General features: G+C 44.9%; 1 protein-coding gene and 1 long non-coding RNA gene across 4 annotated transcripts in view; one reads left to right on the top strand and one right to left on the bottom strand.

The window, feature by feature from the left end:
* The window catches only part of rg (rugose), a 164,831-nt gene extending 150,569 nt beyond the window's left edge, over positions 1-14,262 (bottom strand). For 2 of the 3 annotated variants that reach the window (XM_069050419.1, XM_069050420.1), the window contains exon 1: positions 13,901-14,262. In XM_069050419.1, coding sequence (XP_068906520.1) covers positions 13,901-14,059 — 159 coding nt within the window. In that variant the 5' untranslated portion in view covers positions 14,060-14,262. The remainder of the gene's footprint in view (positions 1-13,900) is intronic. The other variant, XM_069050422.1, reaches the window with a different exon arrangement.
* Positions 13,414-14,182, top strand: LOC138132798 (uncharacterized). The gene is made up of 2 exons (XR_011160183.1): positions 13,414-13,715; positions 13,762-14,182. It is a non-coding gene; the product is annotated as an uncharacterized lncRNA (long non-coding RNA).
* Positions 14,263-14,419: the final 157 nt, after the last annotated feature.

Below are 14,419 nucleotides of genomic sequence, written 5' to 3'. Positions count from 1 at the left end.
GCTCTCCCACGGACCCAACAAATCGAAATTTAATTTCCACAAACGTGACATTTCCAAAAGTGCGAGATTGGCCATAAAAAAATGCAAATATCCTTGTCACTAACTTTTTCCATCGCACGACAAAAATTATGCAAATAAATAAAACGCACCCACAGGGTGCCGTATTATGCTGACATACACGAACCCGACACAATTACGCCGGTTAATGAAATTAAAAATCATTATTTGCCTGGCAACACATTAAACGATAATACTTCATAATTACATCACATTACATAAAAGTGTGGCTGCACCAAAAACACACTCTTGAGCTGTTCCCCGTTTGGCCGCTGGCGCTGCGCACAATACGTAATGTCACTTGCACAAAAACGACAATAGGTTATTGAATATCCCTTTGTGTTTAACGCAAACAATTTTCTTTTTCTACTTCATCTGAGTGCTTTTTGCTATTCGAAACGGTTCGATTGTGTCTCCGACTTTTGTGCCATTCACTTCAAAAATTACTTCGTAAGAGTTGCACAATTCAGGTGCACTCGTGGTATAACTATTGAATATTTCTTTATGTTGCGATGTCGAGGTCGCCCTTCATTGATCCCCCCTACATGTACCGATGCACAATTCATACACCTGTTTATCGATTCCGGGAGAATCGTGTCTCGACTAAGCTGTGCACGTACGCCAACTTAAAAAAAAAAAAAACGTTTATTTAATTAAATTTGGCCGATCCCTTCCTACGAATATCAAGGTAGGTATGACGGCAAAAAAACCCGTAAAAGTCAAATTGAAAACAGCTTACCCGAAAGACATAAATCTCGTGCCGGCTTTTAATATGTTGAAGGTGAGGGGGTGAGCGTCGCGGCGCTCCATAAATCCCCATTATAAATTCAGACGTTTCGGCGCGGCGTCGTCGAACACCTTCGCGATTCTCTCGTTTAAAAAATAATAAATCCCGTCCGACAATTCGTATAACGAGAGGGGAAAGGAACGAGAGCCACCCCCTCAGAACGTAACACTTTAATGGATTTCCCCCGTGACAAAAATAAACCTGGAAGAAAACGGCAATAAAATCCGTAAACCGTGAAGTGGCCCGGAATAAAATCGGCGCGCCGGATCCGGCGGCACATAAGCATCATCGACTCATAATTACAAGGAACGGGTGGCGGCGGGACGGAGGGTCGATCCCGACCCTCCTATTATTCCCCCGAGCGGCGGGGACGGCCCGAATAACTTGATACTCCGCATCGTGGAACTAATTACGGGCGTTGAGTGGTTTGCGTCGAGCCGACGAAAAAATTCCGGCGGCACACACGCACCTGGGGGCGGCGCCTACGCTAATGCACAGGAAATTAACGGTGTGCCGCCGGCTGTAAACAACGCTTAAACAGATATAACCTCGGCGGCGACATAATTCACGGTTTACATATTTCGCCGGCGTTAGAACGTCACCGTTCGATGCTCTAATCGGATCCGGACAAATCCGGGACCCCTTCGAGGAGGTTCCAGGACCGTATATTTCCGGTGTCAGGTGTAGCAAAGTGTGTTAACACCGGACTCATAAATCTCGTGCATTATGAACGAGCCTTTCGAGAGATACATTAGTTGGAAAGTTTTCAGTATGTCCGGCACAAAAACGAATACAGAAAAAGATCGGCGAGGAAGTCGACGAGAAAAACCATCTCACGACTGGACATTCTCCACCGTTGAGAATTAATTTCCGGTCGGAGAGCTTTAGAAAAGCCGAATTTTAGAGTTGCACCCGGAAAGTAAAAATCCGCTTAGTTCAGGACGAAGGATTTTAGTTTTTAATGAGGACACACTTTTAGTCGGCTCAATTATGAAAAAAAAAAAGTGTAAAAAATTGATAGGCCTGCAGAGAAACCGCATTTTGCGATTGTTCAGTTTGATATTTTAATTCCACTGGAAAAATCTCAAATGACGTGAAATGGCGGAGAGTAAAAACCGGCACAAAGTTGAAAATTCACAAAACGGGAAAAGAACAGTTCAGTAACGACAGAAAAGAAATATTGGTATTTACTACCGAGCTGGAAAATAAAAATAAGTAAAAAAAAAACACAAAGCGGACGACGAAAGATGTCGCAAACAAAACAATCGTGATCAAAATGTTAAATGTTTCATTTTCCGTGACGAAGAGAAATTCCATAGGCTGCGTAATGTAAAATAAACGTCAAAGATAATAAAAGGGGAAAAAAGTGCGTCAATAGAGATGCGCAAAATGCCGAAAATTCTGCGGAACCGCCGAATAGGAATTCTTTCATATTAAAAAGGAGTTGCTCGCGACGCTCTCGAGTTTTTAACACATCACCCGACAACGCTCTCATTTTTGGGTTCACGCAAAATTGCAGAATTCCACACGTGTTTAACGTTCTCGTTTGGATCTGCGGAACGAAAGATTTAATTAACATAAACGGCGCTCGGAAAAACTGCAAAGATCGGTACAAATGCGGGCAAATATATTCCGGTTAAACCCTTCATCCAGATCGGCGATACAGCGCCGGTGTTTGCTCGGTCAATATTTATGCGAGCACACACAAACTCGGATGAAAAACCACCCCGCCGCTCGCAAAACTGCACAAGTTTCCAACAATTAAATCTCGGTGTTGAGATGCAGGAGCGTCGAAGAGTCGCCGGGGAAGTCGTCGCGTTTACGACGCCAGCTCGACCGTAGAAACCGACACAAAAGTCCTAATGAATTCCTAAGTTTTCACTCAAGACGACAAACGGCCGACACGACCAAAACACGAGCTTTTCATCCCTTTGTGCGAAAACCGCTCCTAAAGGGTTTTACGCCCCACTAAAAAGAAGCCGCTATCGTCGAACAACCACCGGAATCGTCAATTACCCTCGAAGGGGGGACGAGTAAAAAATTCAAAGTTTCGTTTGCGCATCCAACAACTGATTAGTCAATCGGAGACCGAGTCGACCCTCCGGGGGCGGCGTAATTGCCGACAAAGATGCCTCGTTCCTGACGATTCTATTGGATTTTGTGCGGTCTCGATCAATCTGGACGGTCCCTCTCGGCTTGTCCGGCCGTTTAACACTTCATCACACCCGTACGTTTGCACCCGTCGATCGATCACGCAAAAAAAATTCTTAATAATTCAATTAAAAGTTCGCCGGCGAAGTTACACCGACTGACCGCAAATTTCATTCCGGCCGGGTTCCGGTGAGGCCACCATTTTGTCGTGGCCGCCGCAGCGAATGCGAAATTTCATTTCCATGCCGCATAAAATATTCAAGAGGAAACCTTTCGCCGACACACGATGGCCGCGGCTCGGTTTTAAAATTGTCTGCAAAAGCAGACGGAATAAATTCTTGGTCCCGAACGGCGTGCGTCTTACTCGAACACAATATCTTCCACTCAATAAAACAGACAGGAGCCAACAAATACGAGCGCATGATGTTGCTCCGGTTGACAAAGAACCGCCGCCGCCGCCATATTTCCTTCTCCGTGTCATAACTCCCGACCGCAGATTCGATTACGGACCTGCATTAACATGTCTGTTTTCTCGCAAACGGACGTTTTTTTCCCGGCGGTGCTAATTTAGCAATTGAACCCACATCCACGTCACATTTAAGGCGTAACAGGGTCGGAATCGACCACGAACACGGCTGTTGCCCTCGTTTAATCGTGAAATGTCACGAAACGTTAAGCCGAATCGTCCTGTTGAAAAGTTGATAAGAGCGGGAGGTGAGAAACGGCCAAAACACCTGCGCCGACAACTTAAATAAAGAAGCAAGAGAACTACACCGACCGGCGAAGAATTTAATTAGGTTCCGTGTAAATGGCAATTTAATTAATTACGGCCGAAGCTGCGCTGGTTCGAGCTTTTTACGGCGACCGCAGGAGTCATACGAGTACGTTAATTATTGCGGCAACTAATCACGAAGTCGGAGCTGAAAGCGCACCCTTCCGGCTATTTAACGCGGTTATGGCGTGTGTGATGGCTGCATCTTGAAGGAATTTTCAAAGGTTAAGTGCCCCATTACGGGAGAAAAGAACGAGCCGAAACGATACGTTTCAGGAGAGCGAACGCCTCTCGCGAGCTTTCACGATGTGCTTTGATTCAGTTAACCTAATAGACGCGATAATGAACCCCAATTAAACTAATCTACTAGACGCGAGCGTCTTCGTGTCGTTTTGTCCAAAACTTCCGACATTCTTCGCGTAACAAGAGGCGATAACGAAAGCGGTGTCTGTTGACCATTTGCAGGTGTCCGGATCGAATTCCTCGTCGTATCAAAAATAAACAAAGTAATTCTGTTCGGGTTTCACAAAGGCACCTTCATTACAGTAAAACGAGTCGTAAAGAGGCGCCAAACGACCAATAATAAACCGGAAGGATTTTTTTCGCGGCGGATTGTCATCCAGCTTCCTGTGTCGCACCCCTTCCAGGGGGGGCTGTAAACAATTAACTTGGAGGTATCACCACTAATTAACCTTTTTAATCTGATGACTTTGCCCGGTTGAAATATGTTATACTTGCACGAACACCGGCCCCTACAGAGATCGATAAGGGAAAGCAGCCTCATCGAATATCCCAGTTTATCCACCCCCGAAACACCGAAGACGTACAGTTTATCGGTTCCGAAACGGCGTTTACGTAATGCGAATCAATCGGTGCGAGTGTATGGAAATCGGAGCGGTCGAACCGCCCCCGACACGTGGCCGAAATCTCAAATTGAATTCGATAAAACAGAATGGGTGTTTTTCGCGTAATTTGCGCATCCGTATCGCCGATTCCGTCAAGATTAGAGGAAAGTTGTTGAACAAACCGGGATCCGAATGGATAATCCTGAGACAAGTTCGAGCGTTGCGGTGCCTCGACAGCGACAAAGTCCCCCGGCGAAATTCCACCCCCCGGGAGTGGAACGCCGCGTTAACATAAACATTGAGCAGAGAGGTCAAAATTCGATCGATTCTCGGGGAATTACCAAATTAATAAACCATCTCCGGTTCGAACGACCCTCCGAGGGCAAAAAAGGCAACACACATTCTAAATATAAAACAGAGGACGACGTCGACGAACCTGATCGATAGGATCGTGTACCCTCTTGCACTGACGTCTCCTATCTCCAAATTCAATCGACGGGATGGAAATTGTTGCCATAAATCCGGGGCGAGTGCACAACGTGCGCAACCCCGAATAACACAAACACATTAACCGAGTTAACGCAAACAAATCGGCAACGGTATAGTCTAACGTGAACCCACCCCCACACCCTGATTAAATCCAGACGCACACGTCCGGAACGGCATCGATCCCGAAAATTTCCAAAGCGACATACGGACATTCTTCATCCCGTGGACCGGGATATAACTCATAAAACTGTCAGGGACCCCATCAAACTGCTCTCGACCCTCTATAAGGAACTCCCAGAATTGGACAATTGCTTCCGGGGAGCACCGCGCCGATATATTACCCAAAATCATCCCCTATTATTATCAGGTGTCATTTAATACCCAGAGTTTCGGATAGTCCACTCGAGCTGAGACTGCACCCACCTGATCATCTCCATTACGTAATGTACCTGTTACAGTTAGCACGTGAGAGACCTTCAAAAGCGCGCCGCGAAATAATCCAATTTCGCGCTACTTCCAGATCCGTCCGTTCGTACAGGCTCAGCAAGAATTTTGTCTAAAAATTCTGAAAAAAATCATATAGTGTTGAAATACAACAAGGAAACTCTCGATGCCAATCAGGAGTGATTTTCAACAAGATTAAAAAAAATCAATTATTAATTTATTACTGAATGGTTGTGAAAGAAAACAATATTTCTTTCATTCTGTTTATTTACTCTAATTTTCTATAATAAACAATTTGGCAGTAATTATTTATAGTAAGTACAAAATAATCCCTAGATTTATTGTATGTATGTATACATAATTTGTAATTTATTGTATACAGGGTGTTATTGAAAGTTGTACAGATATTTTAACCACGAGCTACTGGCTTCATGTAGAACTGGGGAAAAATATTTAAAAAATTCTGTCAAAAAATAAAATGACATTTATTTTTTGAGCTACAATTTTTTTAAATTGCTTTTAGTTTTCTACGTTGTCCTACAACCACGTAGGTAAAATTTCGGCACATTTTAAAAATACACCTGTATAAGGCATTCACGATCTTTTTGGGACAGAGTTGGCTATGATTTTTTCTTTTCATGTTGGACCAACTGATTCAGTGATGCAACGAATGCAACTTTTTTTTCTGTCAGTGTCTGTTCGACATTTTCTTGGCACCGTATTGCCAGATTTATTATTATAATATTCGTAAGAAAGGAAATAATGTATTAAGTGTGTAAAAATAATTAATTTTGGCCAAAGGAAAAGTGAAAATTGCCAAAATAATTTTGTTAGGACAAAAAATTTCCATTAAACGATGTTACTTCCAATTTAAAAAAAATAGACCAGATTTAAGAGATCCGGCAACAATGTACCTATTCAGATAATATAACCTTAATTTGAAAACAACCTAACCTAACACAAAAAGTGTCAATTTCCTTTAGGGAATATAGTTATCACCGAGGTACTGCCAACAAAATCACTAGATGGTCATAGCCAACTCGGTCCCAAAAAGATCGTGAATGCCTAATACATCATGTTTTATAAAATGTACGCCAATGCGAAGTAACCTATAGGAAATGTGCTTTAAAACCAGGAAACCGCATTGGTGTACGATTTATAAAATATGATATACAGGGTGTGTTTTTAAAATGTGCCGAAATTTTACCTACGAGGTTGTTTGACAACGGAGAAGACTAAAAGCAATTAAAAAAAATTGTAGCTCCATTTTATTTTTTGACAGAATTTTTTAGATATTTTTTCCGAGTTCTACATGAAGCCATATTTTTCGAATTCAACTTTTTAATAATCCTTATAAATTGTTTAAACAATTTTCTGCAAATGTACGATAGGTACATTTTTTCATTAGAATGAATGCAAGTACATTTTTAATCTGACTGGGCGATGAGTCGAGGGCGGAAGCTTCTGCCGCCCCACCGAATTTGTTTCCACCGGAAAAAAAACCACCCAGTCGTCCATTTTTCACCAGTTCCTGGTATTTATATGTAGATGAAACTGGCCGTGCCGGGAAAGGGTGCGGTGTCATCGCAAAAGCTCCAATGTCCCTGAATAAAACAGTAACCGAGCCCGATGGGGCCGCGGCCGTCCTTTGTGTGGTGTCGGTGGGGCGGCGCATTGTTCGTTACACTTGCACCGCGCCAATAAATATTGATGGGATGACGAGATTATTGATGATGCTGCGACGTGCCCGTCCCTGATCCGGAAGAGAGCACGGTTCGTGATCGAAAATAATAGGTGACGAGGGGGCGGCGTGTTTACGTAAATGCTTCGCAATTAATTAAACACCGAAGAGAGAAAAGAAAGTCCCACCCGAAAATTATTATTTCGGAGTAAACCGAGTGGAAAAAGATTTAGACGAGCGAGCAAACAACAAGAACATCCGCCATCCCTTTCGGCGGAAATTTGCAAAAGTTGTTGACCTTTTATAGGGAGGAAATCGCCCTGACAGATTTTAGATTTTCATCGATTCTCGAGCGGCGATACGAAAATGGAGGCGGGGGAGGAACACGCCGCCTCCTCGAAGGCCTCGACTCCAGCACGTGCAACATTAATATGCAATCGAGTGCAGCCGTGATCCGATCGAATTACTCTCGAGACGCGATAAACAACGCCAACAGCGTCGCCGCCGAGCGGATTCGGTAATGCTTTTATAAGCGACAGAGATTTTTACTTTGTCCGCAAAAAATAATAAATCCGACTTTTTGTCGGCGATCGTTTCCGCCATTCCGAGCCGCCCACCAGCTGGAACGACGTTTCGAACGGAAACGTCGCCGCCGCACAAACGCGCACGACGCCGCCTCCTCCGGGTCCCGCTCGTTCCAACCGAACCTGCCCCGCAACAACCTCGTCACGATTTTTTCCTCTCCGTTCCGTTTGCCGGAGTAATGAGCCCCGTCTGTTGCGGTGCGGTCGGCGGTGATTGCCGCCCACGCCGACGGTGGGTGGGTGCGCCAGGTCGAGATTCTTCGCCTTTCACGACCAAAAACTGAACAATTACCGCCCCGGCTCGGGCGCAAGAACACCGAAATATGGTAATTAACGGAGGGACCGGATGGGGGAGGCTTTTTGCCGAAAATACCCACCGGAAAAAATTCGCCCTTCCGGCACGAAATCGACCCGAGGAGATTGCACAATTAACTCCGACGAGTTCGTCAAGAGACGAGGCGAAGACCCGGCTATTTTAAAAAATAATAAAAGCCACGCGTGTCTCGACTGACTAACGGGACCCAGTTAGGCCATCGATTTTCTAGGGGGGAGGCCGACGAGAAGACAAAAAACAACGCGGGAGCGGCGAATGCTGGAACGATTAACGCAGCCGCCAGGACAACTGAAAGACACCCAAATATTCTTCTTCTTCGTCTTCCTCTTCCTTCTTGTTAGTAGGCAAACTGCCTGTTTCTTGCCCTCTTATTTAGATATCGTCACACCACCTCTTTCTTGGTCTTCCTGTAGATCTTCCGTTAGGTAACTTGTCTGTTGCCTGTCATTCTTTCTGTATGGCTGTCCATTCTTTTCTTCTTCCATACATCTTTCATTCCCTCCCGAAGGGGGTCGGGGCTGCTGAGGCTTTCCAGAGCCTTTTCAGCTACACTGACGGGAAGATTCGGGATGGGTACGGTGAGGATGGGTGCGGAAGGAAGGTGGTAGGTACTGAGAGGTTGATACTGACCCAGCATTCGCCTTATCTGTGATATGAGACCTGTGCTCATACCACGATGTAATGGCGTGGGGAAACCTCTGAAAAAAACCCACACCTGGTCAGGCGGCACCGGGGTTAGAACCCGGGACCTTCCGAATGCAAAGTGGCGCGCGAAGCGCTTGGCCACAGTGCTCGGGTTTTCTTTTTCCTCTTACCCGCTCATTTATATTATCTACCTTACACGTTTTTCCAATATTTTCACTCCTTGGTTTATCTCTCAGTATCTTATTTGTTATCTCCCTTAACATTTTCATTTCTGCTGTTTCTAATATTCTTTGGATCATTGTCTCCGGCCTTCTTTCAGCTCTGCATGTCTCCTCTACACTTTTCCGTCGCCAGAGATCTTTATCCCTAGATATTCCACTTCTACTACTTGTCCAAATATTTCTTTAGCAAATTATTATTTTTTCCAAGAAATTCTACAAATCGCAACTTAGAAGAGAACGCTGCTGCCAACAGTGTCTTAAACCCGGCCAATAAATACTTCATTCCTGGGCACAAACACCGAACTAATTCCAAAGTCTTCTGCACTCTCGTTATTGCATTCTGCGGATGCCTCCCAAACTATCGCAAACATAAAAACAATTAAAAACATCTTTCCACCGGAGACGCGCGCGCCAGCTGTTCCGCCGAGAGTTTTTCCGGAGGAAGTGGTGCCGCCCCCGACCCTCTACGATCCCTTTTCTTGCACACGACTCGAGCGGACAAATGTTTGATCAGCTCTCCTGACACAACAACAAGAATAGAAACCGGCATCGATTTTCAATAATTCCCCTAGTAGGTATGTGCAAAAATTACGGCCGACCACTTTTAAGCACCATCGAGAAACGAGAGCACCGTCCACGGAACAAATCTGGATTTTATCGCCGTCCCCGTGTACACTTTTGCGGACCGATGAGATCGCGCGGTAAATTTTTTATTCGCCGCCCCCGACACGCACGATAAGTTTCGCGTTGCGGTTGGACCGCCACGAAGATTCCTCCAACTTCGAGCGTTTACATCGTAAATTGGCGATTTGCATCTCGGAAATTATCGTCGCTTGGGGCCCAAGAAACAGACGGGAAAAATTGCGGATTCGCCGCGAAAAAATCGTCAATTAGCTCTTCTTGCCGGGATCTTGACGTTTCGAGAGTGGTGCGAAGGTCGAAAGCACTCACCCGTGAACCCCTTGCGGTGATTTTTTAAACGGTGCTCGACCGCCCGAACTGATCACCCGACACACGTCGCGATAGATAAACAATGGGGTGAGGCGACATGAAAGGGATGAAATTTAGATGAGTCCGGGGAGCGACTGGATCAGACGGCTTTGTTTTCTCGGTCGCTCCAGAAATGTTTACGGTGGAATCGATTGGTAGGGCCACACCTCTCGGGTGCGGAATCCTCTTCTCCTACGCTATTTATTGCCAAACACGGCCAATTTACGGCGTTCGCGAGACCACAACATACCAACAGGCGGCCAACAAAGAGAAAAACCGAAGGATCGTCCTGTCCTCGGCCCCAATCAGGCGCGCCGACACTCGCCTCTCCTGAGGGTCGGGACAGTTTAACGAAAATAAAGGAATCAGTTTCGGATTCGGGACAACAAAAAGAAAGGACCCACAACTGGATCAATTCGTGGTTCCTGGAGGAGCCTCCTCTGCCGGACCATCGATCCTGGCGCTCGTCCCGCTGCTGCAGCGTTGACTCTTCGTAATGGTGCGACTTTAATTGCGTCCGAAGCCCCGCCGAGGCCCCTCGGAAGACCCGCGGCGATCAAAACTCGCCCCTAACCCGATTACGACCTGACGAAATCTTAATAACGCCGATGCCGTCTCAATATTTACATTCCGGAATGCGACCTTTGAACTCTCCCCGCATTAATTCAAAGCGGACCCCTTTCGCCTGATCGAATTAGGCCCTCGCGTCATTTTTGCCGGTTCCGCGTTGCTGCATTGGCAACTTTTAATCCGCCCGGGGGCGGCATCTTTTCACCCATGACGTCCCACGTCAAATTCCGCCAACAAATTACCCTGCACGAAGGGAGCACCGCGATCGGGCGAAAATTTAAATGCGAAAGAGGGACGGCGGGGGCGGGACGTTATTTAACATTGTTAATCGTTCGGGGGTGGAATAAAGTCGAAGCGGTGATAATTAAAATTGAGAAGTCTCTCGTAAATTAAAAAATCCTGGCCCGGCAAACTTCCTGCCCGTTCCACGTCAACAAATTAACGAAATCTCCGCTGGGCGATAAAACGCCGCCGCCACCGCCGCCACAGCGTCCTCCCGTTTTATCTCGGCGCGCTTTGTCCGGATCAACGTGTACACAATGCGATGTACGAATTAATTTCGGGTTCCGGCTTCCGGGCTGTCACCTCCCTCGTTCGATTCCGACATATTGGAAGCTAATGCCGATCATAAATCCGGGGACGGCGACCGTTTAGCCGTCCCCGGCTTATTTCGTGCCCCAACTAATTCGCCTAATAAATATGCACCTGCTCTGGCTATGCAATTAACGTTAATGCCTTCATTATCTCGTAATTTATCTGGAAGGCGGGGTGGCTAAAGGACACGAGACGCTCCTGTTCGTCGACTCCTTACGATTTAATTCGCCTTTTTACGGTTCCTCTGATTGCTTAAATCGCCTCTTCAGACGTACCAGCGAACCACTCGACAGGGTAGTTGGTGGTCGTCGAGGGTTGAACTTTTTTACGCCGAAAATAAATCTTCCCACGCCAAAAAAAAAACCTCCACTGATTGATTAATTCCATCCCCTAATTGTACGAGACGATCGATAGCGAACTGCGTTTACGAAATTTTACCCTCGTTCAATTTTAATTGCACCAACAAAAAAATATTCCAAAAATGTATAATTACGTTGCAATCTTGACGGTCAATTTTTTCTTCCGTTTATGTTATTTTAAAAGGCAAGAAATTGAATTTTGTTCTCTCTCTGGAGTGAGTGCCTAGAAACTCGACAAGTTGAAAAAATTAGCGACCAAACTTTCCTTGTTAAGTAGTAAATACTTCAAAGGGGTGGTTTCGTGTCTCAGCTTTGCTCTAATTTACGATGTGGGTTTTCTTGCGCATTCTTGAGGAAGTCAAGATAAATTAAATTAATTTTAAATCGTCCTCGACCTCGTGTCAGCATGCAGAATGTTCTAATTAAGATACGCAATTAAGATGAATCTAATCTGGAAAATTGCTACCATCGAGGAAAATTATAGAAAAAGTTACAACATCGTCACGCTTCGGATTATCGAATTCCTTTCTTATCGCGAGTGAAACTGCAAAACTAATTACCTAGTGATGATGTCAGACGTTTTATCTGAATTTTCCACGTTTTTAGGGTATTTTACAACACTAATAAAAATGTACAACTTCGAGTTTCTACAAAGTAAATACCTAATCCAATTAAAATTTGAGTTTTCATCTGTTCTGTCAGAAAATTGAAGGAATTTAATATCCGAACGTTAGAGATCCACGCGGCAGCGTTTTGGTAAAATTTGTTCAACGATAAAACTGACTCCAGCCATCATGAAGTGTGATAAAACAGAAACGCAAATAATTCATAAAAATCTTGTGTTTTCCAACATCACCGCGATCCACTTTTGCGTTTACAACACCGAGACAAAAGTTAAAACACAAACAGACTGTTATTCGCTGCGTAAAGCAAAACACTGGGACATTTTAAAATCGCACAATGGGTTGATGGTGCTCGCACAAACAAAATGTCGTCATTTTCACAAAACGAATTGTAGTGATGAAATCGCCAGAACAGAGACCGGACCTGAATCCAACAGAAAATTTGTGGGACAGATGCTAATGGTTTGAGAAATAAAAATTAATTTAAGCGTTTGTATGTCATGGAAATGTACAAAAGTGAAAAAATTGAGCGTTTACTACTTTTTATTTTAATAAAATAGATCCTACAGTGTTTTATCTATACATCTACCGTCGCCACTTCATTTCGAAGAACAAATGCAATCTAGGCGTACGCTTATCAGTTACTGATAACAAACGAGTTTGTACGTAACAATTATCGCATCAATAAAAGTTGCTTTCCATTGAACAAAAACAGTCGAAAAACATTTTTAAACCATTATTTCCTTAAACACCAATGAATTCTTGTTGTGTTTTTATGTGCAAGGTGTTAACAGCCTCTTTATCTCGTTTTAAACGTACGAAAACTTTCCTTCAATTAGTCTCGACTCGTTAATAAATCTTTTACTTATTTATTTATCGATTTTCACTTTGCGGCAATAAAAGCAAGCAAGTGACTCACGAGCCAGATTTCTCGTGGTATTTTTACGGTGTACACATTCGTCGCCGTCCTTGGATATTTTGCAGCAATTTAGATCTGCACATTTTCAACATTTTTTCTCGTTCGAAAACCGATAAGCAACAATTAAATCGGAAAAATAACGAGAAATAATGAGTGTCGCATTCGCATGCGGCGTACTCGCTGTCATTCCTGATGATGACATTTGTTGCCGCCCGGGGCGACACTGACTTTTCAAAACAAATTGCGATCGCATCTGCCGCGACATCCCAAGTCGGAGTCTGAGCTTGATCCGTCGCACAACATTCGAAAATGACAGGAGGCGACCGGGATGGCGAGAAAAATCGTCGAGTTCTTCAAATGTACATCAATTACGGTCGGAACAAACGGATTTTTGATGAAAGGGAAACCCAGCGAACAGCGGAATAATCAATCAGAACGGCAAGGTCGAACTGTGGAAAAAAAACCTACAAACAGAGAATGATCGAGCATTATTATTGGAGGAAAGTGGCACGATGTTGCAATGTCGAATGGGCAAATCGAGCGTGAAAAATTTGTTTACAGAGGCAACACGAGGAGGAAAGTGGCGCTAATGAAGAAGTAATAGAACAACGGACGGATCGAACAGACATGCGACTTATTGATAAGGACAGGTACATATTGACAATGCAACACCGGTTATTAAGTTACACGTTGTAGCTTTGTGGAAACGTCACGCCCACCTCCGCTCTCCGTCCGGCAAAACAACAACGTTTCGTCAGCGCCGAGATGCCTCTTCAGGACCGTTTGTTTACCACGGCGGTCGAGGCGCGCACCAGGCCCCCATTCCCCAGCTTACCAGCTGCAGCACCGTGTTGACCACCTCCCGATTGGAGACCTGTCCGACCTCAATCAGTCCAATTAGAACGGCAAACTTTAGGCTGTCGTTCATTGCCATTCTGACCACTTCTTCTGGATGTTTTATGTCACTCAGTGGCGGTTTTGTTAGGTCCGCCATCGCGTCAAGTCACTCGTTCGTCGCACTCGGAAACACTCTCGCTCACCACTAGAAACAACACAAAACACGAAATTTTACCATCACATTAGTACGGCACGGAGCTACTTCTGCCATGTTGAAAAATGACAGGCCGGTTGTCTTTCTGCTAGTGCTTATCACGGGGTTTTTTGAGCGCGAGGGGTTGCACTGCTACACACAAACGTCAACTGTCAGCTGATGGCGACGCGGTAAGAGGAGGACGCGATCGCGGTGCCAACGTGACGGACCCGTCCGAGCAAATTCACCAACAAAATAAAAATAATCTTTGAATTAATCCGGGGTTCTGAACGAAACACAAACAAACAAGACCGGAAAATGTGC

This window comes from Tenebrio molitor, chromosome 6 (genome assembly GCF_963966145.1).
Source record: "Tenebrio molitor chromosome 6, icTenMoli1.1, whole genome shotgun sequence".
Classification (NCBI taxonomy): domain Eukaryota; kingdom Metazoa; phylum Arthropoda; class Insecta; order Coleoptera; family Tenebrionidae; genus Tenebrio; species Tenebrio molitor.
This window is presented reverse-complemented; position numbering and strand designations above follow the sequence as displayed.